Source organism: Mesoplodon densirostris, chromosome 9, assembly GCF_025265405.1.
Source record: "Mesoplodon densirostris isolate mMesDen1 chromosome 9, mMesDen1 primary haplotype, whole genome shotgun sequence".
NCBI lineage: Eukaryota > Metazoa > Chordata > Mammalia > Artiodactyla > Ziphiidae > Mesoplodon > Mesoplodon densirostris.
In genome coordinates, this window is record NC_082669.1 from 106718571 (window position 1) to 106746431 (window position 27861).

The 27861-nt window shown below is 43.5% G+C and overlaps 1 protein-coding gene and 1 non-coding gene across 6 annotated transcripts in view; one reads left to right on the plus strand and one right to left on the minus strand.

The window, feature by feature from the left end:
- Positions 1 to 1476: 1476 nt before the first annotated feature.
- The window catches only part of EZH2 (enhancer of zeste 2 polycomb repressive complex 2 subunit), a 62453-nt gene continuing 36068 nt past the window's right edge, over positions 1477 to 27861 (minus strand). For 3 of the 5 annotated variants that reach the window (XM_060107816.1, XM_060107813.1, XM_060107812.1), the window contains 17 exons: positions 27380 to 27496; positions 23310 to 23430; positions 21964 to 22104; positions 20914 to 21016; positions 20209 to 20372; positions 12020 to 12111; positions 10373 to 10613; positions 9638 to 9807; positions 9079 to 9173; positions 8113 to 8153; positions 7592 to 7717; positions 6642 to 6820; positions 4597 to 4692; positions 3921 to 4002; positions 2985 to 3065; positions 2775 to 2859; positions 1477 to 1795 (listed from right to left, as the gene is read on the minus strand). In XM_060107816.1, coding sequence (XP_059963799.1) covers positions 1735 to 1795; positions 2775 to 2859; positions 2985 to 3065; positions 3921 to 4002; positions 4597 to 4692; positions 6642 to 6820; positions 7592 to 7717; positions 8113 to 8153; positions 9079 to 9173; positions 9638 to 9807; positions 10373 to 10613; positions 12020 to 12111; positions 20209 to 20372; positions 20914 to 21016; positions 21964 to 22104; positions 23310 to 23430; positions 27380 to 27496 — 1995 coding nt within the window. In that variant the 3' untranslated portion in view covers positions 1477 to 1734. The remainder of the gene's footprint in view (positions 1796 to 2774; positions 2860 to 2984; positions 3066 to 3920; positions 4003 to 4596; positions 4693 to 6641; positions 6821 to 7591; positions 7718 to 8112; positions 8154 to 9078; positions 9174 to 9637; positions 9808 to 10372; positions 10614 to 12019; positions 12112 to 20208; positions 20373 to 20913; positions 21017 to 21963; positions 22105 to 23309; positions 23431 to 27379; positions 27497 to 27861) is intronic. The other 2 variants (XM_060107815.1, XM_060107814.1) reach the window with 1 other exon arrangement.
- On the plus strand, positions 9348 to 9420 carry TRNAV-UAC (transfer RNA valine (anticodon UAC)). Its single transcript has one exon. It is a non-coding gene; the product is annotated as a tRNA-Val (tRNA).

Consider the following 27861-nt stretch of genomic DNA (forward strand, 5'->3'; position numbering starts at 1 on the left):
TAGCTTTGCCCAAATTTTCTCCGTTAACTGGGTACTTGAATACATTGTGTCAAGATCAAGCTCTGCTTTTTTCCCCCATTACAGATGAAGGAAAATCTAAAGCTGCCTGGATCTAAGGATGCTCTTGATCACATGGGATGTAGCCGTGGCTGCGTGTCAAGTGTTTCTGGTCAGAATCTCCGTGTCCGTGAGGTCGGTGGGTAGGTTACTGGAGGTACATTGCAAATCAGGGTACAAAGCCTGCTGTGCACCGAGAATACACACCAGCTGGCGCTCACAAGGATGCCGTCCATCAGTACAGCTGTTGTCTTTCTGCTGCATTTGGGTCTCTGGTGTATTAAGCGAGCAGAACCTCCCTGGACTCAGGGACCCACCTCCCGGTGTTGGCGTCTGGGGACAGGTTGGGAGCTACACTCAGTAGAAAAGTTGTGGCTGGAATGAGCTCTGTCAGTAGCTGCTGTTGGGGGCAAGTCATCCCTGGGGCGTCCTGAACAGGCCCATGTGCAGCAGGGAACAGACGGGCTCCGCTGGGGCTGAGTGCCAAGGGCGGGATGCGGTGATCGGGCAAACGCGGGGTGACCCTCTGTGAACAGGTCAGTGACAGGCGGCCGAGTGCAGGTCCCGCTTCCTGGGTGGAGCGTGGGGACAGGACATCCCAGCAGGGTGGCAGAGAACACACGGATGACACACAAGACTAGGCCCCAAGGCTGGGTCTCCTCGCTGCCCAAGCCGAGGGGCACATGAACTGTATGCCGGGACTCGGGTGGCTACGGCTTGTGCATGGATGCGGTGGAAACCAGTCTTGTCAGCGTTTGTGTAACTGCAGAAGAAGGTGAGTTTTGACTGAGCTTCCCGTTAAGCATTACCATGTTATAAATCAATGAAAATTTACCAAACTCTAGAACAGAAGAGGCAGCTACACGCCCGGGCTGATGACGGCCATCTGGGCTCTCCCACCACAACGGCGTCACTGCCACCGCCGCCTGGCCTGAGGAGCAGCACCCGCCTCCTTGGGACGTAAGAGGGTGTTCTTATTCCTTCTTCGAGGAGGTATGAACCTAGTCTGGCTATATCCCCGTCATATCTCTGAAGGGCTATATCTAGACTCGTGGAATTTAGAGCTAGATCGGTTCTCAGAAGTTGCTTCGTCCAATTGTCTGTTTCACATGGGGAACGAGGCTTAGAGGGTACGTAGCTGCAGGCCTCTCAGCAGCCAGGGACGTGCCCCACCCTGGTCTCAGATGCCAGCAGTGAGTCACTTATTAAATTGTAACGTGTATTATTGGTAGTATGTTTACATGTAGGCATATATTTGTTATATTTAGTATTAACTTGCCTAATAGGCAGTATTAGTGAAAAGCCAAGATTTCAGTAGGATGGCTACTGGAAAACCAAAGGAGTTAAATGTTTTTCCCATTAGACTCAGTCGTCTTTTTCCAGCTGGGGAAGCTGTGTGACAGATGACAACGACCAGGAGAAGTTCAAGTATTCTTTATTCAAAGTTGAAAAATGTACCACACTGCATTATTGCAAAAATTCACTGGTACAAAACACTTTGCAGCTGGTGAGAAGGCAATAAAAAGTTGATTTTTAAACTCATTACTATAAATTATTCTTACAGTACTTAGCAAATTCAGAATTTCAAACTGCATTTTCTTTTTCTAAATCGCCCACAGTACTCGAGGTTCCTGAAGCTAAGGCAGCTGTTCCAAGAGGAGGGGGAGGTAGCAGACGTCAAGGGATTTCCATTTCTCTTTCGATGCCCACGTACTTGAGGGCGTCAGCCTGGCTGTATCTGAAACAAAGAGCAGGAAAAAGGGGTGAGTACCCTCCAGCCCGGGGTGAGATCCAACACAACCAAGTCTGCTGAGTTGAGTGTGTTGCACTCACGTCCCCGAGGAAAAGCGCACACGCATCCTGTTACACAGCTGCATCATTGGGCCTATTCCAGTTGCAAAATGGACGGAACTGGTAGTACAACCCTTCCCCAGTTCTCTCCCCAGCCAGCCCTGTGCCCCTGAAACCAACCGCCGGCGAGGGCAGGCCCGCAGCGCAGTGTTTAGGCCTAACACGGGGAAGGCAAAGTGACTGCGATGTGGCAGAGCCCTGACTTAGGCCCTTAGTCAACAAGGCCCAGGAGCAACCAGAGCTGGTCACCCCCCCAACCCCCTTGAAGAAAGAACAGGACAGAGGCCAGAAGAGGCACCTGCGGCCGCCGCCGCCGGCTGGAGCCTACCGCGCACCCGAAGGAAGGTCTACCAGCTGCCCCTCACTCAGAGCTGGGGGCGGGCTACAGCTTCGTAACCTCCCACTAAAGATCTGGGTAGATCTCGCCTTCAGCTGTGCCGCAGTTTGCCATTGAAAGTGGCTACACACGGGCCCTAGATTACGACAACTCAGCACTCAAGAAACAGCTTCTGGATGGGATGTACAATCAGCCACAGGATTGGTTTAACTAGACAGTCATCTGAGTGCATTTTGTCAGTTTATCCCCCTGAGCTTGACAATATAAACTGCCAGCCGAGGGCCTCAGCTCAGCACCCTGACAGCTGGCATGCCTTTTCCCGCAGAAAGGACCCCCAAAGGTAAAAATGGAGCTTTCTACATCTTTAAAGCACTACTTGTATAATGGAAACTACGTTACCAAACTCCCACCACTGCCCATGACAAATAACGGCCAGAAAACTCTGTCCCTCCAACAACAGAAGCCCCAGCCCGGAGCTGGACCAGGGAGAAAAAGCCCTTGATGACTCTAGAAATGTACTGTCACCAACCTGTAATCAAAAAACAGCTCTTCACCAGTCTGGATGGCTCTCTTAGCAAAAATCCCTATCCTGTGATCGCCGTTAACCATCATCACTGCAGAGAGAGACGCCGTGGTCAGTGAAGTCGGCCCGGGAGAGTTGCTGACCATTCACGTAACAAGTGTCAACCCCGAACCACTCAGGTCAACCTGCGGCAGCTCCACCTCCGGGGACACCTACCTTTTGCATAGCAGTTTGGATTTACTGAGTGATTTGCAAAACGAATTTTGTTACCCTTGCGGGTTGCATCCACCACAAAATCTAAAGAGAAAAAATAAGCACAATCCAGTAAACAATTTCAGCTATAGATCAATAAACACAAAGTTATTGTGATTCTGGAAATACAACTGGTTATACTTCTTCAGGGTTTGCCTTCAAAAGCAAATCATTCATTTGGAAGAAAATGTTCTCTAGGTAAAAATTCATCAGTGATTCAAGACAGTTATATCAGCTATAAATACGTATTACTGACTAAAGCATGGCAAAAAAAAAAATCTGACTAAATTCTTCCCTTCACATTTTAAATTATATTAGTTTTTTTCATTATTACCATTTATGGAGCACATTCATGAAAGAACCCACTCTACTTGCTTCAGCTGAGAGGCCCCCTGAGTAGCTTGGGTGTGAAGTGCACACTCCCAGCAGTGACCCGACTACACCGTAAGTTTTCCACCCAGGATTGGCATCTGCACACGCAGCACCCTTTACTCTCACAGTCCTCTGAGGACCCCCAGGGACGTTGTGGAGACGCTTCACTGAGGCCGTGCTCCACACCCTTCCCAGGTCAGAGGCACTAACTGGAGGAGGGGGGCCCAGCCGACTGGTGCCTGTGGCAAGAGGGGCACGAGGAGAGCCAGGCAGTGAAGCCAAGGAGCAGCTCAGGCCCGGGGCAGCGATCACTCCCTGCACACACAGCCCCCCACGGCTGAGGGAGCCTCCACCTCCACCCCCAAGTTACACTCATCCGACCTGCCTGGCTTCCCAGCAAACAGCCCAGGCCGGGGCTCCTTCCAACACTGCAGACACTGGGGGCCCCTAACGTCGTTTCTGATACTCAAGCCACCAGAAGGGCCCGTGCAACCTGGGAACCAAATGCACTCTAATTCATCAACATACCATTGTTCAAGTTGAAGAGAAAGCTGCACATGTATTTATCATATACTTTCCCTCTTCTGTCTGCTTCATCTTGAGAAATAATCTAAAAGGAAGGACATGGGGGAGGTTGTTTTGCATCAGGTGAGCCTGGTAGGAGAACACACTCCAGCTCATCGGGAACAGCTGGGACCTTGAGGATGCTCAACAAAGAGTCACTGTGGCCAGTTTCTCTCTTTGTCAAAAACAGTGATATTTTAAGGACTCTAACTTAGAAATACTGAATACTTCCACATTTAAAGTAACTATGCTTGGAGAAAGTGATGAACGAAAGTCTTTTTACTCAGTACAAAATACAAACCAGGTGGGTTAATCGCACAATGAAGCCAGCCCCAGGGTTTTTCCTAACTTAGGTCTTTATCAACTAGGCTGTGGATCAAGCAGGACAGACTCCTCATTTTAAAGCTCTTGTTCTCCCCCTCGTCCCCAGGTGATAAAGGCCAACTGTGACAAGGACTGAAGCCGTGTAGCTTAACTTCCAAACAAACCAAACCCACAAGCCCAAGCTGAAAAGGCATTTTAAATTCACTTCCAATCAAACCCAATGGGCTTGCCCAATGAAAATCGGTGCAAGGCAAAGTGAGTACAGATGACGACACGTGATCATCCCTCTGTCTGTAACTGGGCGGCTCTGCCTTACCTCTCCACAGTATTCCGAGATGAATTCATTTTTCTGTACAGGATCTTTGATGAAAATCCCCCAGCCTGCCACATCAGATGGTGCCAGCAGTAAATGCTAGAGAATAATAAACACAATCATATAATCAGAGGAGAGTGAAGCCGGACAAATCAGACCATGGGATGACCAGGGTAATTCGACCACAGGTGGGGAAGGGGTCGGCCCCCTCACGTTACCAAAGGGCTTGACAAACTGCAAGAAGCACGTCTTGGTTTTTGTAAATCAAGTAGAGCCTAAGTATCCTCTCTCTCTCTCAGAAATACGACGTCACCTGTGCTGGTGCGGGTCCCTCCGACTGCGGTCCTCGCACGAGGCCTCCGGACGTGCTGCACCACTTGCTTCCCTGTCCTTCAGCCCTTGACTTCCTGGACTTCACTGCAACGTGCCTGTCACACAGGGACCCCTTGCCCCCCGCACCTCCCCAAGGCGGCCTCTATCGCCACCTCCTCCAGGCCCGCTCCCAGCCCCCAGGGGGCCCTCTCCTGGCTCTTCACCAGCTTTTGTTCCTTCCAGGGCGCTTTTCTCTCGGGCACGTCCTCCCACGGCCCTTCCTCACAACAGCACGAAAAGCCCCCACGAGGGGTGGCACGATCCCATGGGCCAGCATTCTGTTCTTAGCTGACGCCAAGATGACTGATCATCGCTGTTGCTTCTACCGTTAGAGTCTGTTTGGCAATGAATCCCTGACTTTTCATCGTGGCTCGTTATTATGCTTTCATTCCAAGTATCCTCGTGGCCTTGAAAAAGACTCCCGGATCCCCCAGGTTACCGATCTATGCTTGTTCTGACTCAGCGTACACTCCCTGTCAGGGAAGAATTAACCAAGTACCTTCCCGACCAGCTAAATACTGTTAAGCAAATGAAACCCCGTTGGTAAAAAGTATCTACACAGTTTTCTGTTTTAGGAGGTAAAAGATGTGTAGAAAGGCATGTCGCCATTAGGATTATCCACTTTCTGAACAAACTGAAGGAGGTGTTTTTATCATACAGTGGGGAAGTACGGGATTGAAGGAGAAATGGGAGTTCTCGGGGCTGAACGGGTGTCCCCGGGAAACCACGCCAGCATCACTGTGACGTGAGGACCTAGAGTAAAACCGTCTGAACAGCCAAAAAAATAAAGCCACTGCCATAAACAGAAGTTCCAGTAGAGTAGGACCGACAGTAGTACGATCTCAGTTACATTACACACCAGTTCAAGACCCTAAGAGATGAGCGTGCCGCGTGCACGCGGGGTGGTCACTCACAGCACAGGGTCCGGGGCCAGAACACCTGGCTGAGTTCCTGCTCCTTTCCTGACAAGTCTCAGAACGTTGGGTTTAATGATTATTCCTAACTCAGGGAGTTAGGAAGACTCATGAGTTAATACACAAAGTGCTTAGACCAGGGCCTGGTCTATATTAAATAATAAACGTCAGCTATTATAAAAATGATTAATTGAAGAAATGTATCATCTACCCTAAAAACTAAGATACTACCCTAAAAAACTAAGTTTCTTTTGGTCAACAATAAACTCCCTGGTTGCAACAAGTCAAGTGCATGCAATGCCCAGGCTTCAGTTATAAAATTCCTGCCTGTGTTATTTTCAAGGTTATTATAGAAACGGGAACTAATAAGTCTGCAGAAACTACCGTGGGAAGTCCCATCTTTTACTCTGTGCAAAAAGGAACCCGGAATACTATTTGATAAGAATGGGTCTCTGTTCTGACAGGAACACCACTGATTTGCTTTAAGGAGACCAGATAAACCACTTGTTCTATTTACTAAACTTAAAAAGAAAATCAAATCACCTATTAAACAACTGGAAAAATACCTCTTACTCAAATCCGAGACCATTAACAGCTGCTTCTCAGGGTTTACTGGTTCATCCTATATCAAACTGAAGTGTTCTACAGAACAAGGGACCACTTTCCTTCTGTCAGCTGTCCCATTCAGTAACCGCTTCTTTGCCCCGCTAAATGGTCTCAGACGACCCTGACTTTGACCGTCCTCGGAGCCCCGCGCCCTACCTTCTTGGAGCCCCGCTGGATGCTGCAGTTCTTGCAGGACACGTTCTTACTGTCCCAGTGGTCAGCAGCTCCACAGGTAAGACAGAGGTCGGGGTCACACTCGCGGACGGCCAGGTAGCAGGGGCACTGCTTGGTGTTGCACTGGGCTTTGCAGCGGCACCCCGGGAAGCGGTTCTGACCTTCAGAGAGAGGTTCTTCGTCAGACGGAAACCTTGCCTAACGGTGCAGCCCGAGTCCGGCGCGAAGGCCCTGAGTAACGCACGGAGGCCTCACAACAACTGTATTATCCCATCGTACACATGAGGAAAGGGAGGTAACCGGAGAGTTAAAGCTGTCCATACTGAAGGAGATGACTGAGCTCCTGTCTCCCCTTTTGTTTGTTAGGTGGCACGTGTACTTACAGTTCTTTGATTTATAAAACAGGTGCGAAGGAAGGATTTGGACTACATAATATCCATGGATCTCAACCATTCCGATAGTCAGAGTTCTAGGTACTTCCTTGGTATCCAGGCTTCAGTGCAGTTTCATTAAATCATTACAGTCACTACCCTGATGCTACACATTCCTGTATTCTGAGACTAAACCCACCTAACTCTTAACGGTTTCTGGTGTCCTAAAAGTATTTGGGGAGCTATTTCTAGAGTCCCCTTCCATTCTGTGTCAACTCTACTATGATTTAAGTTAAATGATCAAGGGGGAAAAAAATAAAAGCTCCTTTAACCCACATTCGCCTAAGCCTGCCCGCATACCCGCGTCCGCCAGGAGGCTGGCTGGATACAGGCCCAGCGCCACTCCTGGGCGCCACGCATGCTCGTGGCCTAACTGAGTTTCCCAAAGGGAGCAGCACGCAGGGGCTGCCGTGTGCTTGTGCCGACTGAGGTTAGTTTTAAATTGCTGACCAACAGCCTATTGAATTCTCATGTAATCACATCAAGACAACAAATACTTACACTCTGAACTACATTGACAAAACTTTTCACAAAAATTCTGTGCTATCACACAAGGGCACGAGCTGTCGCAAGGCTGCCGCGGGTGGTCACAGGGCTGGTAGTTGTAAACATGGTTGGAGGAGCCGTCTGCACAGAGACAACGGCACCACGTCAGTCCAGAGAGCGGTGAGGGGAGCACACGCCCGACAAGCACACGCTTTCCCCGTGGCCCTCCGAGCTTAGCGGGTTGTCTTTCCGTGTCCGCAACATCACACACACTGCTTACAAGAGGTCCGCAGAAATTAGCCCCACCCGCCAAGAGCTCGGGATCCCCGGGGCACTGTTACACACCGCAGTCAGGTTCCCAGAGTCGTTCTCCTCTAACCGACTGGAAATTAATCTACAGACGGCCTCCATTTAATGCACTTCAGTGCACCAAAGTCGGTTATATCAGAATATCCCAAACTCTAATCCAATTACTATTCTAAGACACGAGAAGTAAACCCTGAGCTACTAATGAAGCTGAACGGAAAGATGCCAACCCTTCTTCAGCTGTATCTTTCTGCAGTGTGCAGCCCACAACCTGCAAAACACAAAGAAAGAAAACATCACCCTCATGACCCTGGGGCGCACAGTCAGTCACATGTCAACAAACGCAACTTAAACGGGTCAGCCTGTGCCATGAATGCAGCGGGGCTCTTAATCCAAGTAACTGTGAAAGAGGAGTCACACGCCCCCCAGCTCACACCTGGCGCAGGTGTGGAGCAGCGTGGGAACAGCTTAAGGGCTGTGGCCTCAGAGAGCCAGCCCGGCCACCTGGGGCAGGTTTATTCTAGTGTGGATGATACTGACACAGCATACCTGCTCTAATTCCTGGAATCTTGCATCATTTCAACTGAGCTATATGGTCAGAAATAATCCAAGCAAAAAATGCAGAAGCATCTACTAAAGCCTAAATTAAGCTGTAGACAATTTTTGAAGCATAATTTAGATGTTCCCTTACCCAACACCCAACTATGTTTCTCCCTAAAAAGAAAAAAAGGAGCGGGTGGTGGTTACAGCAAGTAGTCCATCCAGCCCCCACGCATCCGAGTCAGCCTGACACCTTCACTGCCCCCGTCACTGGCTCACCCAGGCCGATGGCAGGGTGGGCTTGGAAAACTCAGGCTCCCAGAGTGAAAACCGGCCCGGAGCTCACAGCCTCCCAAGATCCACACACGAATGCCAAGTAAGGGTCTATGCAGCCTTCACTGCAGAAGCTACTCAGTAGTTCTTCGTAACCAAAATGTGGCATAGTAATCATAAAATTTTTAGGACTCAACACACCAAATCTCCTGACCGCCACTGTGCTCTTACAGAAAAATGCCAACAAATGCCCACGGAAACGAGACCCCACAGGTCTGTTTCTGAGGCCACTTAAGGCTCCTTCCTAATCGACGGAGTGCAGCCGCCACTGCCCTCATGAGCACCCCGCCCGCAGTGGCATCCCCGTCACGCGGCAGACTCACCGGTGTTTCCTCTTCTTCTTCCTGGGAGGGGTGTCAACGTCCTCGGCGGGGGCCGGCGCTATGACACTGGATTCTTTGACTCGAAACTCATACACCTGACAAGAGGCAAGGTCACAGGGCCGTGAGGACCGTCTATTTAAGCAAACCAGTCTCCTGCTCATTCCCACCAGAAACTGTCTGTCCTGTGACGCTGCTGCGATTACACTCTTATTGAGAGTCATGAGGCTAAATCTAAATTGTTCCTGGTTTTTAAAACCCGTTGCCACAATTCCCTGGCGGTCCAGTGGCTAGGACTCTGCACTTACACTGCAAGGGACACAGGTTCGATCCCTGTTTGGGGAACTAAGATGCCACGTGCCGTGCAGCATGGCCAAAAAACAAATGAACAAATAAGATAGAACCCATTGCCACCTAACCTGAAACATCTAAAGTTGAATGAGTAATTTCCTTTCAGTTCCCTCTCAGTGAAAAAAAACTTTTCATGAATGTTCGTATGTTTGGACAGTGACCACATATTTCTCCGTTTGAAGCTGACAGTGTTTTTATCAGCCACGCTTACCTGTCGACATGTTTTGGTCCCAATCAATCTGGCGATGGCACAGAAATTGTCATAGTACGTGCCGATGAGGACCCTGAACATGGAGGCCTCAGCGCCACTCCACTCCACGTTCTCGGGGGGCTCGGCGTTGGGCTTCATCTTTATTGGTGTTTGACACCGAGAATTCGCTTCTACGAAACCAAAGTTAAGCAATGGTCAAGAAATAGCAATGGGAGGAAGGAAAGGGAAAGGGAAGGAAATATCAGTAAGCTTTTCCCCCATGGAAGCCATGAGAGCGGGCTCCCTTTAACTCAGCCTTCTAAACTGAAAGCAAACGGGGTTGCCCTACTCTTATTTATGGTGTAATAATCGTAGGGCTGAAAAGACAATCCGTAACACATTAGTCAGTGGTTCTAATCCTCTCTCCTAACCAAAACTACCCACAGAGCGTCAAGAATATTCAGCTGAATGATGAGAATTTCATCATGCCCTTGTGAAAGCTGGAAAAAGGAAAGTGACCCAAAGAGTGAAAATAAACTGGATCGTCAACTTGCAAGTAACCCAGACAGATCAACACCACAGGCGAGGGCTGGGTGTGGGCCCGAAGAGAGCAGGAAGAGTCACAGCCACACAGCTCTGCCCCTGGGTTTCTTACCGCGTCTATAACTAACCAACTGAGGGAAGTAACACAACCCGAACCTTGACAGCATGAACCCTGCGACCGGCAGGAAGAGCCCGTTACCAGGCGCGTCTCACCCGAGGAGCTGGAGGTCTCGTCCTTCTTCTCCTCCTCCTCCTTGTCGTTGCCCTCCCCTCCGGTCTCGGTCCCCGCCTCCCTGTCACTGTCCGTGTCCTTCGACTCGAGCACGTTGGTGGTGGGGGTGCCGGGCCTGCTGCTGTTGTTGGGGAGCCGCCCTCTCCTGCGGCCGCCTGGGCGCTTCGGGGGCGTCTTTATCCGCTCGGCAGTGAGGGCAGCAGCAAACTCCTTCGCGCCCTCCTACGAAGGGGGAAAAGTGCAGACATCAGGGTAAAGTTCTGCAGCTCATTTTGGCGGAGGAGGAAAAAAAAGGATGGCGTTAGCACGTTAGTCAAATGTATCACTGGCTTTCACAAACAGTTGCACATCTACATACAACTGTTTTCTATCTGCTTTTGAGGGTTTGAAGATTTGCAAAAGATAAATATGGCTTCCGTACAGTGCCAGAGCAGCATAAAATCAGGCAAGACGGCTCTATATTAACTGATTATGAGTTAAAATACAAATATACTTTAGGTAACAGTCTAGTTAAAAGTGAATTTTAAGAGGAATCACACATCTAATGTGCATCTAAAGTCACACCTTCCTATTTCAGGGTTTCTTAAGCCAACACGTCCCTTTCTAAGGTAATATTTAAAGTATACAAGAAAAAAACAAAACATGTACACATATTCCGTTCTGTCACTTTCTGCCTTACAAGTAAAACATCCCATTTTTTTTTTCCCTGTGAGGGATGCACAGTCCCAGGAAGACATGAAAGAAACTCGACGAACAAGGCGGTGAGGGTTATATTCTGCATTACCAGGTGTAACAATCCAGTCTCGGAAAGTATACAACAACGGGAAGGGCATGGATTATAGAAATACCACAGACACATTTTAGATGAGCCAAATAAAATTCTGCCTTGTAAGGAATATTATAAAACAGTGCTCAAGAATTCCATTTTTAGTGGCAATAGAAGGGAGAAGTCTGAGAGCAGCCAACAGTTTTATACTTCATTCTACAAAAACCAAATTGCTTAAAAATAGGATACCTTCTGCAGGTGCCATTCAATGAATCTTCTGTCCAAAATCCAACAGGCAATATATACCCATTTAGTTCCTAGGTAGGAGTGGCTTGGTTCAAAGAGGGGAAATGGTAAAAATAAGATAGTACCCGTAAAAAACAACTTTTCTACCTCATATTTTCCTAAACCCTTACCTTTTCTCCATCATTAAAAAAAAAAAAAAACATACAAAACCTCTCCAGGACCTATATATAATATAGCTCAACTACAGTGGGTCTACAACTCAAAGAAGGGCTATGGCTCTGGGCAAGGCTCAGAAACTACTGCACTTCTGGGGTTTAAAAGGGTCCTCTGTGCTTCCCATTCTCATAAGCTCTGTGGAGGTACAGGAGGCCTGGATCCTAAAGACCTCCATACGCTGCTGAAAAGACTAACAGAGATAAAGAATAACACGAGATAACGAAAGACTAGAATGTGCAGTACGTAAGCACTACCAAGAAATGTGACTGAGAAACCTCTGCTATCATATGGCCAATGAAAGTATGGGAACAGTGAGGTTACCTCTGACTTTACAGACCTCACCGAAGTTCAAAATTAAGACTTCTCCAATTCCCTCTGGAGCCCCGCTGCGCACGCTTACCAAGTGTTGGTAACACTGGGGGCCGCAAGGCTTGTTGTCCAGAGCCGTCTCCGTGTTCTTCCGCTTGTAAGTGTTGGGTGTCGCATGAAAAGCTGCGAAATAAACATAAAATATCCAAACACAACTAACATTACTTTTACACATAAACATAACATTACTTTTTCATGTCTCCAGTTCCAAAGGAGAAAGTCAATTACTACATTACATTTTGCTAATAATGTTTACATTACAGAACTTTCCTTCAAGCTCTTATTGATTTTCCACAATGTATTCTCCTCAGGTCTCCCCCAGAACACCTGAGCTCTAATTATAAACATTTATTTGAGTCTTTAATGTCTCCATAGAAACAACTGATGTATCCTCTACATAGAAATCAGACTTCCTCTTTTTACAAAAGAATTCTGACATCTACAATTTATCGATTTCCAAAGAAAGGTCAGCAATCAGCTTGTCAAATGGGGGAGAAGAATGGGACACCAATTGTTAAAAACCAGTTTTAAAAGATAATGAGGACAGCCTGGGAATACTACAAGTCAATTTCTTTGAATCACACACAATTCAAGAACCCAGGGGGAGCCTGCACAGTCGGCACCCTTTCTGCAGGAAACTACAATATGGTCACATAAAACCGGTTTCAGAAAGATAGAGTGTTGGAAACCTAAGACTCCCAAATAATAGAACAGAAAAATTCAAACTCCAGCACACTGGTATACTAACAAAGTATGAAAGCACAGCAGTGCGAACTTCAGACAACTCGGGGACGCTTGCTTACAGTGTATAAAGGCAAATACTAGAAATGTCCTATTCAGAATTACACAAGATGAAGATTAATCTGGATAAAAACAAGTGACAGATTCATGAAATAAATCATTTAAAAAATATTTGTAAAAAGCCATACTTCGGTCTTCCCTGGTGGCGCAGTGGTTGAGAGTCCGCCTGCCGATGCAGGGGACACGGGTTCGTGCCCCGGTCCAGGAGGATCCCACATGCCGCAGAGCGGCTGGGCCCGTGAGCCATGGCCACTGAGCCTGCGCGTCCGGAGCCTGTGCTCCGCAACGGGAGAGGCCCCAGCAGTGAGAGGCCCGCGTACCGCAAAAAAAAAAAAAACCCATACTTCTATCCGTAGAACTTAAATGGGAAATGAAGACAGTGATGAGGGAAGGAAGAAAAAGTTATGTTTTTAAAATAGAAATTCAAGGCTCAGATTCTGTTTCAAGTATGTGAGTTGGTTTTTCCCAGAACAACAGCCTGATACGATATGACTTATTTAGCACTGAATTACATTTTGCACAGGTGAAGAGCCCTAAAATACAAAGAGTGAGCACTAGAAGATTAAGGTCACATAAACAGAAGGAATTACATCCATCCAGAAACAAAATCGTCATGAGCCAGAGGCACATCCTGACTGACACGTTTTAGGTGAAACTTGTTTTTAGTTTGGATGTCTCCTCTAGTACGTACTATAGTTAGAGATTGATATTTTTGCCCCAATTCACTGAAGAAGACACACATGTATCTGTACACACACACATACACAAATGAGGACAGCAGCCTCTGCTGGTCGTGAGACAGAAGAAGCCTCTAAGTCAGGACTAGGTAACAGTATCAGCATCATAAGCCACAATTATACAGTCTCCAAGGTAAGAACAAATTCAGGCCATAAAGGAAAAATTAGCATGCTAATAAAAGTACTTAAAATTTTAAAATACCATTCTTCATCTCACATTGCATTTAGCTAAAGAGAGAGAACTATTATTACAACTAGATTTCCTTCAGCAGAATTTCCAACTTCAATTCTTTAGGAAAACTAAGTATATAAAGAATTCCCTCTTCTAGAAATGTTTTGACTATTTTTTAACATCTTTATTGGAGTATAAATGCTTTACAATGGTGTGTCAGTTTCTGCTTTATAACAAAGTGAATCAGTTATACATATGTTCCCGTATCTCCTCCCTCTTGCGTCTCCCTCCCTCCCACCCCTCTAGGTGGTCACAAAGCACCAAGCTGATCTCCCTGTGCTATGCAGCAGCTTCCCACTAGTTATCTATTTTGTATTTGGTAGTGTATAATGTCCATGCCACTCTCTCACTTTGTCCCAGCCTTCCTTTCCCCCTCCCCGTGTCCTCAAGTCCATTCTCTAGTAGGTCTGTGTCTTTATTCCTGTCTTGCCCCTAGGTTCTTCATGACTTTATTTTTTTTTCTTAGATTCCATATACATGTGTTAGCATATGGTATTTGTTTTTCTCTTTCTTACTTCACTCTGTATGACAGACTCTAGGTCCATTCACCTCACTACAAATAACTCAGTTTCGTTTCCTTTTATGGCTGAGTAATATTCCATTGTATATATGTGCCACATCTTCTTTATCCATTCATCTGTCGATGGACACTTAGGTTGCTTCCATGTCCTGGCTATTGTAAATAGAGCTGCAATGAACACTGTGGTACATGTCTCTTTTTGAATTATGTTTTTCTCAGGGTATATGCCCAGTTGTGGGATTTCTGGGTCGTATGGTAGTTCTATTTTTAGTTTTTTAAGGCACCTCCATACTGTTCACCATAGTGGCTGTATCAATTTACATTCCCACCAACAGTGCAAGAGCGTTCCCTTTTCTCCACACCCTCTCCAGCATTTATTGTTTCTAGATTTTCTGATGATGGCCATTCTGACTGGTGTGAGATGATATCTCATTGTACTTTTGATTTGCATTTCTCTAATGATTAATGATGCTGAGCATTCTTTCATGTGTCTGTTGGTAATCTGTATATCTTCTTTGGAGAAATGTCTATTTAGGTCTTCTGCCCATTTTTGGATTGGGTTGTTTGTTTTTTTGATATTGAGCTACATGAGCTGCTTGTAAATTTTGGAGATTAATCCTTTGTCAGTTGCTTCATTTGCAAATATTTTCTCCCATTCTGAGGGTTGTCTTTTGGTCTTGTTTATGGTTTCCTTTGCTGTGCAAAAGCTTTGAAGTTTCATTAGGTCCCATTTGTTTATTTTGTTTTTATTTCCATTTCTCTAGGAGGTGGGTCAAAAAGGATCTTGCTGTGATTTATGTCATAGAATGTTCTGCCTATGTTTTCCTCTAAGAGTCTTAACTATTTTAGACTTCCAGAATACTGAAAATAATCTTTTCAAATAGACATTTTAAAATACTAGTATTTGAAATACATTATTAAAATATATTTCAAACGAAGTATAATATGGGCGGGTTGGAGAGAAGATTATATAAAATTCCCTGATCAGGAAAATTATCAGATGGAAAATTAAAGCAAGATACTTAAAAGTTTCACAAAAAGAAAAGAACATGGATATTAAGGGCTTTTTTTTTTCTTTAATTTCAAAAGCAACTTAAAGAATTTTGGTGCAATATCTTATCTAAAGGTTTTCAAGCAAAGGTAAAAGACTTATAAATTATAATATACAATTCTAGCTATGCTCTAGGCCTGTATTGGAGATTAAAGTCCCTCTAATAGAAAAGATCCATGATCAGATATCACGCTTCTGGCCCAGATGAACTGCCAATCCCCTGCCATCAGAATATCTTCCGGGACTTCCTTGGTGGCACAGTGGTTAAGAATCCGCCTGCCAATGCAGGAGACACGGGTTTGAGCCCTGTTCTGGGAAGATCCCACATGCTGGGGAGCAACTAAGCCCATGCCCCACAACTACTGAGCCTACGCTCTGGAGCCCGTGAGCCACAACTACTAAGCCCACGTGCCACAACTACTGAAGCCCACGTGTCTAGAGCCCGTGCTCCACAACAAGAGAAGCCACAGCAATGAGAAGCCCGCACACCACAAGGAAGAGTAGCCCCCACTCGCCACAACTAGAGAAAGCCTGCGTGAAGCAACGAAGACCAAACGCAGCCAAAAATAAATAAATAAGTCTATTTTTTTAAAAAAAGAACATCATCTTTAGAGATAAAAATGGCAGACACCCCTAACATCTAAATAACAAGTGAGGCCCAACATCAGTGAGGCTGCCAGCACAGAAATAATAAAAACAGTTAACATCCAAAAAAGCCCTCTTTCACAATGAAGTTTTAAAAAGTCTCCCTTAAACAATGAGTTAAAGGAAATACAAAACATTCCCTCAAATTCCTTTAAAAAAGTAGTAATAATACCAAATATCAGAACCTAAAAGTTGAAACAGTGCTCTAGAGACAACTCACTGTGTTAAATACATACATCCAAAAAAAGAGGAAAGAATGAAAATGACACAAACATCAGATTCACAAACAGAAAAAACTAATACAGTAGCTGATTCTCTGAGGGAAAAATATACAAAACAGATTTTCTAAATAAAATATATAAACCACTTCTTAATCTCATCAAGAAAAAAAAGAATGAAACACAGAAGAACAATCAAAGAAATAAAAGAAATTAAAAGAATTATTAGAACATGCAGATCAAATTAATACAAATAAACTTCAAAATCGGAATGAAACGGGTAATTTCCCAAAACTGATCCAGGAGCAGTAGGAAATGTATCTCCTAGCACCACTATTACTTAACATGCACTGAAGATACAGTTAGACAGGAGAAAGTAAAGTTACAAAGATTGGAAAGAAAACAAAACCATTCATAACTATAGATAATTACAGCTGGAAAACTCAAAAGAATCTATGCAGAAACTATCACAAACAAGGAAAGCACAGTAAAGTAGCAGGGTATGAAATATACATGATACAAGGGGAAAAGCCCAACACATTTAATGCCTAGAAATCATCTTACCAAAGAATGTAAATACAAGAAATACAGGAAGAAAATCAGAAAGCTTATTTTAAAGGACAAAAGGAGACTTACCACATAGTTAGACATACCCTTATTTTAAATTGTCAATTTCCCCTTAGATAATTTATAAATTTAATGAGATCCCAATAAACATACCACCTAGACTTTTTTTTTTTTTTTGCAGTACACAGGCCTCTCTCACTGTTGTGGCCTCTCCCGTTGTGGAGCACAGGCTCCGGACGCACAGGCTCAATGGCCATGGCTCACGGGCCTAGCCGCTCTGCGGCACGTGGGATCTTCCCAGACTGGGGCACGAACCCACGTCCCCTGCATCAGGAGGCGGACTCTCAACCACTGTGCCACCAGGGAAGCCCCTAGACTTTTTTTTTTTTTTAATTAGACAAACTGGTTCTAAAATGTATATAGAAAAACAAGAATGGCCAGGAGATCTCTGAATAAAGCCCCCTGGACAGACAGACTCAAGGAACGGAACCCAAAGACCAGAAACAGACCCCAGCACCTGTGGTGACAGGGAGGAAGGCAGTGGCTCAGGGCAGCCCCAGAGGTACTTGTCAATAGATGGCGTGGAAGGAAGGAGATATATGGGAACATATGTATATGTATAACTGATTCACTTTGTTTTAAAGCAGAAACTAACACACCATTGTAAAGCAACTATACTCCAATAAAGATGTTAAGGGGCTTCCCTGGTGGTGCAGTGGTTGGGGGTCCGCCTGCCGATGCAGGGGACACGGGTTCATGCCCCGGTCCGGGAAGATCCCACATGCCGCGGAGCGGCCGGGCCCGTGAGCCATGGCCGCTGAGCCTGCGCGTCCGGAGCCTGTGCTCCGCAACGGGAGAGGCCACAACAGTGAGAGGCCCGCATACCACAAAAAAAAAAAAAAAAAAAAAAAATAGTTCAGAGAAAATACAAATCTCTTAATCATACAGAAAAAATGCAAATTATATTATGCTAAAAAACATTTTACTAATTCAATCAAAATCAAAGTTTGTTTTTTAACACACTCTATTGGCTGGGCTCTGGGAAACAGGCACTCTTACTTTGCTGGTAGCTCTTTAAATTGGCAGATCCCCTATGGCAGGTAGTTTGGCACTCTCTACACAGAGTGGACCAGGTTAACCTGCACTTGTGGGAAAAGACGTACAGGTCCACCACGCAAGGTTACTCACTGTGGCGCCATTACCATAAATGTTGACCTTTGGGGGACGGGTTCAGTAAGTTATAGGGCCTCCTACAGCAGAAGACTATGCAGCTGTCCAGACAGGAATAATATCTACAATATTAAGTCCAACAGGGAAAAAGCCTGGAGAGTATGGCACCATTTGAATAGGGTGGTTGGGAAAAGAGACAATGTATTTGTATTTGCCAGAAGAAACTACAGAAAGACACAGAAGAACTAACAGCAGAAGTGGTTTACCTACAGGGGAGTGAGGATGCGGACAGGAGGGGTGGGGGATTTCGCTGGATGCCTTTTAATGCTTTTTTGAAATGTAAGTCATGTGAATGATGATTTTAAAAATAACAATAGCTAAACACATGCCAAGTGCTATTTTAAGTATTTTGCACGTAGTAATAAATTTAATCCTCATGACAGTTTATATTATTCCCATTAGACAACAAAAAGCACAAAATACTATATTTAACAGGTATGTTTAATAATGTATTTAATGACTTCTTTTACCTAAGAAAAATATAGAGTGTGTGATATTTTGTCAAAGTCAGTGTAAAGCAATTAAATGCCTGTAGAATATGTTAGGGCTACACTATGAAGAGCCTGGCTCTAGTGGAACAAGAGGGAAGGGTGGGCACAGCAGTGCTGGACCTGCGTCTCCCACGCGCTGCAGTGAGCAGCCCACCGGTCAGTCCCAGAGAACCAGCTTCATTAATTAAGCACAGCACTCTTCTCGTCTCCCCGGCATGAATAATGAGACGACGAGCAGGACTCAGACTGGAACAGCACAATAAAGTAACTCTCATAATGATGTTTACAAGTAGTATCCTCCTGCCTTGGCTCATGTGTACAAAAAGGTCCATCAAATGCTACATCTATAAACAACAAATTGGAGGGACCATTGCATGGACTCCAATGAAAGAGCTCCCACCAGCTTTTTTGCTATAGTGATATCTGAATGCAGTTTACAGTATTCTGAAGAACTGGACATTATCTTATAAAATGATCATGTGTAAAGGGGAATTAAATGCAGTTCAAAACAACTACTTCAAGGCCTGTGTAAAGACAATGCTGCTAAGCCCAAGTAAGTAATCCTACAATGTCTGGAGTAACAAATGGCTGGCTTCTACAGATTATTACAACTACCAAGTCATCAATTTAAACTAGATTAGGAGCACGGACAACAGCTGCAAGGAGATACAATGATAATTCAGAAAGTCTACTTCAAGTTTTTCTAAGTTAAGATAACTAAACCACTAATACTTCACACACACACACACACACACACAAACACACACGACCATTTCCAGACCTAGATACACATCACGTAACGAATTATGTGCTGCAGCAAACATTAAGTAGATAGAGCAAAAACTCAAAGTAAGGCAAGATGTAGCTGCTTAGGCAGGCTAATTAACATTAAGAGGTACCACTGGAAAATGAGGGAAAAAATTGTAAAAGGTGAGCACAGGAACTCTAAGAGGGCAAAGCAACATGAACCCATTTAGCACAGAGACAAAGGTGTTATGCCACAGACGGTCACACAAAACTCTAATGTGGAAAAAGCTAACCTACATTAAGTAAACTCTGCTTAGGAACCAGGAGGTATGAAATATACTTTCAAAAAACATGCCTCAAAAGTAGCTGGTACTTCCTAAATTGTACTTAAGTTCCAGTTACCTGGAAATTTTACTAAGAAACTTCATTCCCCAGCAATGTCAGAAAAAGAAAGTAATGTCATATGTACCATATGTAAATCTCATTAAGAACATGTCATGCTTTACCTGTATTCAAATGCAGGTGTTTTTAAAAGCAATGTATTCAGAGGATGCCCCCCCACACCAAAAAAAACAGACTCGGCACTAAACAGACAAGAATATATATAAACACCTTTTTAGCCAACTTCTTATTCAACAAGTTACTCATCAGTATTGGCAGTGTTGCTCTGGGCCATCAGCTAGTTCACAGTGTTTTATTATAAAACAATTGTTCGGTTAGCATTTATGGAAAAATCACTGATCTGTATCCCAAGTTAGTGGGAGACGGCAGTGCCAGCTTAACGTGTGCAAAAGACTTCAGAGCAACCCTTAAGCAACAAATTACACAATTAACACTACTATGATCCTAACGTATTTTTCAGTCGTAACTGCAAGATTACATGACAAATTCTAGTGGTAATAAATGACGCTTCCCAAGTTGCTTTCACACATAATTCCACAACACAGACAGAACGTGAGAACGTCCAAGACCTGCACTTACGATGTAGGAAGCAGTCGTATTTAAAGCAGCGCCTACAGAACAGCGTGTGAAACGAGTGCAAGCTCTGTTCCCTCTGAACAGACTTGGCGTTTGGTCCGTCTATGTTGGGGGTACATTCAGGGGGAAGTGCACCCGGGAGCTGCTGCTCAGTGAGTTCTTTGTACCTAACAGTAACCAAGAAAAATGGAAGTAAAGGGGAAACAAGAATTACAGTTTTGAAAATAAAGTTTCTACAAGATTTCTGTGTATTATTTTTGATGTTTGTCTTGCCTAAAACACACAAAGAAGTTTAGCCTACAACAATCTTTATTTAAATGAAGAGCCAGTTAAACATTATGCATGGTATATCAAGAAACGAATTCACTGATGTGATTCAGATCTGTCATGAAAAATGTTATATTCATTAAAATGAAACATCAGCTGCACTAAAATTTCTACAGGCGTCCCGAGAAATTTCTTCTTACACGCATTCCTGTGTGTGTACATGTGTGTGTGTACACATGCGCGCACAAACTTATCCCATCTACCATAAATGGAGTACAGGGTACCAGATACATACACGTATTAGTTCAAGTATCTTGCAGATGTTGGAAACACACAAAGTGGGGAGCTCACTGGCTACGTTAGTTCCATTTTTTCTAAAGAACCAAAATGGTGAGTTAAATACCATACGAGGCAAAACCATGGCCAAAGAACAAATCTTACTTTTCCTTTAGCTCTTCTGCTGTGCCCTTATCTGGAAACATTGAGGAAATAGCTTCAAAAATTTTATCAGAAGGAAATTTCCGAGGTGGGCGACTTTCTTTATCTAAACAGGGAAACGTGAAGGGAAAAAAGAATGAAAGTGAACAAGCCTGCCAGTCTTTCATTTCCTTCATGCCTAACAAAGCTGATTTTCCAGGAAACTGCCAGCTCTATGTTTCACTTACTTCCAGCATATCTCACAAGGATCTGGGAGGCTGGTGGGCCAGACAAAATTCAAACTCAAGCGTGGAAAGCTGCAAGTGTGCCAGGAGGCAGAGAACCAAGGCTGTGGTCCCAGCTCAGCCCCTAACTGACGCTGCGGCCCTGTCTGGCCACTGACCCACCGTGGCTGTAAAATGAGGAGCCAGGTGATCACTAAGGCGCCTGTTATAAAAACTGTACGCTTCTTTGAAACTGCAATTTTTCCCCATATTCTTCTATGCTGTCTTAATAATGAGCTTTGTCCGGTCTTCACCAACCGCCAAGCTCTAAGTTGGGACCCTCTAATTTTCTGGCAAACCGTAATTAGTGTAGCAGTTAAAACATATGCTCTGGGGTCAGTTAGAGCTGGTTCCGAACACAGCATTTTCTGGGTTCTGTTTCCTCCCAATACTGTGATCTTAAGTCACTTCACCTCACTAAACCCATCTCCTCAACTATGAGGTGGATCTGATGATAAAAGCCACCTCGTGGAACATTGTGAGAATTAAATGTCTATACGCATATAAAGTGACGAGCACACAACTTGTTCATAGTCAATGATCAGTATGCCATATATATGTTATATAATGATTATGATGACTGCCCAGGGAACCCCCCCAAAAAACGTTCTTTTGCTAGCCAAGGGAAATAAAGACAAGTGCAGGATGAAATGTTATAAATAATATTCTAATTTTGATTATACTACCACTGATATGATATTTAACAAAAGAAAAAAGAAGATTTACCTGTACTCTATTGTTTTTGAAAAATGCTGTAATGGCTACACGCAAATGTAACAGACAGACGTACCTTCTCGGTTCTCCTCTAGATCTTTCTGTTTTTCTTCTCTTTCATCAGGATCATCTCCATCATCATCATCATCATCATCATTGTATTGACCAAGAGCATTCACCAACTCCACGAAAATTTCATCATTTATAAACCCACATTCTGAAATTCATCAAGTCAAATATCAGAAATACACAAAAGTTCACGTATGCTTTTGTAATTTGTAAGAAACAGCTGGAGCCTATCAATCAGTACCATAGCACTATTATTAAAATGCGGTGAGGAAAGATCATTTTCAGGACTGGCCTGAGGCAAAGTCGGAAGTAGTACTTATCCTCAACACCTGTCATTTTCACAAGTTTCCAGTGCCTGCTACCATAGCCTAATTCTCTAGAGACTAACTATGGCCTTCACCTCCTTCCAAACAATGCATCTGCCAGACCTTGCTGTCCACTCCTGACAAGAACATATGAGGATGTTACACGTTACCCTCCTGCCAGGAACTTTAACAGGGTCTCCTGTTAAATCACCGAAGCTGTGATTCTAATGACAGGATTTCAGGTCCTGTGGTTGCCTAGCGGGGAAGGTATTTTTGAACATAGGGCCTTTTGGAGCCCATGTCACATAAGCAGAAGCCCTATTCCTAACTGATTTTATTGCTAAAGAATCTTAAAATCTACATACACTCAAACAATTCTATTTAATTTACATGTTATTGACATCACAGTTTGTTATGACCAACCATGCATAATTTTCAACTGGCAAGCATGATCCTTCAATGTAAAAATCGTTAGGGTGCTGACACATATATACAGAATCTAAAAAAAATGGTCATGAAGAACTTAGGGGCAAGATAGGAATAAAGATGCAGACCTACTAGAGAATGGACTTGAGGACACAGGGAGGGGGAAGGGTGAGCTGGGACAAAGTGAGAGAGTGGTAGTGTACATATGGACATATAAGCACTACCAAATGTAAAATAGATAGCTAGTGGGAAGCAGCCGCATAGCACAGGGAGATCAGCTCGGTGCTTTGTGACCACTTAGAGGCGGGGATAGGGAGGGTGGGAGGGAGATGCAAGAGGGAGGAGATATGGGGATATATGTATATGTATAACTGATTCACTTTGTTATAAAGCAGAAACTAACACACCACCGTAAAGCAATTATACTCCAATAAATATGTTAAATAAAATAAAATAAAATAAAAATAGTTAGGGAAAACACTGAAAATTTTCGGCTTGTGAGCCCAGGCCAGTACAGCAATTTTAATGTAAAAAACAAATCTCTTTCATACCTATGTTTTAAAAAAATAATAAAATATCAGTTCTCTGGCCACTTTTCCAAGACAATAAACACATGACTCACCTCTATCCCCGTGTACTTTTCCATCATAATTTTTTATTAGTTCTTCAATGAAAGTCCCGTCCTGGTCTAAAACTTCATCCCCCATATAAGGAATGTTATGTAAAACAGTTTCATCTTCCACCTAAAAGTAAAAAATATTTAAAGAGCAGGCTTATCCTAAGTATCAAAGTTTTTTAAGAGTAAATGTAATATAACTGATATACAACAATATTTTTTCATAAGTAGACGTCTGTACCCAGTTCTCCAGATCTAAAATAATAGACATCCAATTCTAAAAGCCACAAAGAAGTAAAAAACCCTTCACATCAAGAAGCATATCTGAGAAAACAAACCGTTTACAGGGAAATAATTTAAGAAAAAATACTGTATTACCTAATCTAATATGTCATCAATCATTAAAACTTACCGTTATTTTATTTTATTTTTTTTGCGGTACGCGGGCCTCTCACTGTTGTGGCCTCTCCCGTTGCGGAGCACAGGCTCCGGACACACAGGCTCAGCGGCCATGGCTCACGGGCCCAGCTGCTCCGCGGCATGTGGGATCTTCCCGGACCGGGGCACAAACCCGTGTCCCCTGCATCGGCAGGCAGACTCTCAACCACTGTGCCACCAGGGAAGCCCCAAAACTTACCGTTATTTTATGTACCTCTAAGAAAAGAAAAAATGCTTCAAATTACAACTCATCATCAATTTTAATACATGCCTATTTCAGACGTTTCAAAGTTTTCTTAGGATCGATAAAATATGGTTTATCAAAACCAGCGAGGGCTTCCCTGGTGGTGCAGTGGTTAAGAATCTGCCTGTGAATGCAGGGGCCACGGGTTCGAGCCCTGGTCCAGGAAGATCCCACATGCCACGGAGCAATTTAGCCCATGCACCACAACTACTGAGCCTGTGCCCTAGAGCCCATGCACCGCAACTACTGAGCCTGCGTACTGCAACTACTGAAGCCCGCGCGCCTAGAGCCCACGCTCCGCAACAAGAGAAGCCACTGTGATGAGAAGCCCACAAACTGCAGCGAAGAGTAGCCCCCACTCGCCTCAACTAGAGAAAGCCCGTGTGCAGCAATGAAGACCCAATGCAAAGCCAAAATAAGTAAATTTATTAAAAAAAGGATATTCCACAAAAAAAGAACCCATAAATAACCATACCCCCAAAAAAGGAAGAGGAAATAAAAACTAATGTAAGTAAGGATTTCCAAACTTCACTTGATGATCTAATTATTAAGAGACATTCAACATAATAAAATTGTAGGCATACAAAATATCGATGGTTCATTAAAGTTTATGCCAAAAGGATTTACTCTTATTCATAAAATAGAATTGTTACTCTACATGACAACACAGTTCACTACTAAGATGAACAAGATGCATATCAAAATTGATAGTGCTAATAAAGATGACAGATGAGTTTACATCACCTCATCAACTCATATATTATATTGGAAGACAACAGGGAAGAAAGAGCATGCTAACGTAGCAGCAAAGAGCCAATCAAAGAAAAGTTCAGAGAGAACAGAGTAGTTAAGAAACAAGGGAGGGCTTCCCTTGTGGTGCAGTCGTTAAGAATCCGCCTGCCAGTGCAGGGGACATGGGTTCAAGCCCTGGTCCGGGAAGATCCCACATGCCGCGGATCAACTAAGCCCGTGTGCCACAACTTCAAGCCTGCGCTCTAGAGCCCACGAGCCACAACACCTGAAGCCCACGCGCCTACAGCCCGTGCTCCACAACAAGAGAAGCCACTGCAATGAGAAGCCAGCGCACCACGACGAAGAGTAGCCTCCACTCACTGCAACTAGAGAAAGCCTACGCGCAGCAATGAAGACCCAACGCAGCCAAAAATAAAATAAATAAATAAGTAAATAAATCTATTAAAAAAAAAGAAACGAGGGAAAGGAAGCTGATATTCATGGGGGAAGAGAATTTTCAATAAAAAATTTAAAAGATAGTAATTATAAAGACATGAAAAAAAAAAAAAACCAATTCACAACAGAAGGATGTTTTGGGCTTCCCTGGTGGTGCAGTGGTTGAGAGTCCGCCTGCCGATGCAGGGGACACAGGTTCGTGCCCCAGTCTGGGAAGATCCCACATGCCGCGGAGCGGCTGGGCCCATGAGCCATGGCCGCTGAGCCTGTGTGTCCGGAGCCTGTGCTCCACAACGGGAGAGGCCACAACAGTGAGAGGCCCACGTACCGCAAAAAAAAAAAAAAAAAAAAAAAAAAGACATGAAGTTTCTGAAGTCCATATCTAAATATGGAGACTAAAACAAGGATAGGTCTAAGTCTTAAGAGGCCTTTGAACAAGGTATTGGTTAAGAACAGAATTTCAGAAAGATAATTCTGATAAACAGAATGGACTGGCTAAGACTGACGGGAGGACATGGCAACTATGTCCAGCGTGCAGTGCCTTAGGCTGGCCCATGATCGACAGGGAGGAGTACGCCGGCAAAAGGCCGTGACACACGCACAGAACCGTCACGTAGGAGCAGGCAGGAAACAGGAAGAAAAGGGAAATTTTCACATTATTCCTGCATAACAAATTTAGGATAACTGCAGAGTTCTTAAAGATAATGGTACCTTAGACAAACAAGGAAAAGGGAAACTGGGAGAAAAAGTGCATATGGGGTATAAAATGAAAATGTAGATGTTAATGTATTTATTGCTCTGTTCAGGGTCAAGCTTATATACAACTAATGAGCCTAGCTGCCATCACACCTCACCTGCACTAATCCCATTTAAACTGGGAGAGTTAATTATTTTGGACACAAGCTAAAATTAAATGACAATTGGCTATTTTGTCTTCCCAATTATAGCCGTATAACCTTTGCACCTCAAAATATATCCTAGCCATAATAAAGACAGCTTGCCTGACCTAGCTTTCGTCACCAGCAAAACCCATGGATGATTCATAATATTTACTGACACCTTTGGAGGGGGAGATAAATTAGGAGTTTGGGGTTAACATATACACATTACTATATATAAAATAAACAACAAGGACCTACTGTATAGCACAAGGAACTATAGTCAATATCTTGTAATAACCTATAATGGAAAAGAATCTGAAACAATCACTTTGCTGTACGCCTGAAACTAACACAACAGTATAAATTGACTATACTTCAAATTTTTAAAATGGTTTTAAAAAAAGAAGTAAAATTTATTGACAACTTTAAACACTCTATGCTTTCAGAATTACAGTCTGTGAAAATATGAACCCTCCCAGAAGCTCCTGCAACATGATTCTCAAACAAAATGTTTCTGAATAAAGCCTTAAACTCACAAAAATACACAATGGCAAAAAGAGAATCTGAAGTTTGCCTTTAAGCCTCCACTGCAAAATTTTTAAGAGCAAAGTTACTGAAGACATTAGAAACATCTATTTATTTAAAAATCTAGCAGGTAATTCTCTAAAGCAGGCTCACCAAGGACTTCCATCAACACTGTAATAGCCCTATTATTTTATATACCAACTAAGTAATAAAACTATGTATTTTTAATTTAACAACACAAGTCAAGAATGCATACTCAGATTTCTCCTTTGTTCCATCCTCCTTCACCCTACTTCTATAAAGAATTAAATACTAGCATTTCATTACAAAAGCTATTGTGCCAGTGTTATCTGTGGAAAAACGCTTAACCTTGCCCTGAGAATATTTCATAGTGTACATTATTATTTAATAACATGCTGCCTAAAATTGTTTTAAATAATACGTTCTCAATTAACAAAACCTCAAAGTCAGACTGAGATTACAGGATACTGACTAACATCTTCAAGGATAAGAACTATAAGCTTCATCTTTTAAATATATTTTAAATCCCAGGTATGGCTTTTGCTTGATACTTTTCCTTTGGAGAATATTTTAACTAGAAAGGACTAAGAAAAGAGCAACATCAACACTGAAAAGGCTTAAAAATACATATATTAATTGGTTTAAAAAACTACTCTAAGTACTCCCATTTCGATAGCTATTTTTACTTATACTATCTACACTCACCTTGACAAGAAAATTATCTATGCTTTTTTATTTAAAAGAAGTGATTACCAAATAAGAAGACATTATTTACATACCATGAAATTCTGCTGTAGAGGAGACCAAGAATACATTATGGGTACTGAAGCAACTGCATTCAGGGTCTTTAACGGGATGACTTGTGTTGGAAAATCCAAGTCACTGGTCACCGAACACTAGAACAGAAAAAATAAAACTGACTCGTAAGAATAAAAGGACAGCCTGAAGCTGTAGGCATCATATTATATAAAGAGATGCTGCCTACTTACAGCATTTTGAAAAAGAAATTTCTTTACTGAGACGGTAAGTTCATAAAAACCAAAAAGGATTCTCTCTTCTCTTTTACTTAGTGATAGAAAAAGCTTCAGATTTTGCAAATTTTCAAAACCTTCCAACCCTTTCCATACTTACCAGTATCAATAAGAATCAAATATTATATTAGGTTGGCCTGAGATTAACTGCTCCTTGCTTTCACTATAAATTTTCTACCTCACTGCTTAATTTCATTTACATCTCACCCACATGGAATAATAATAATATA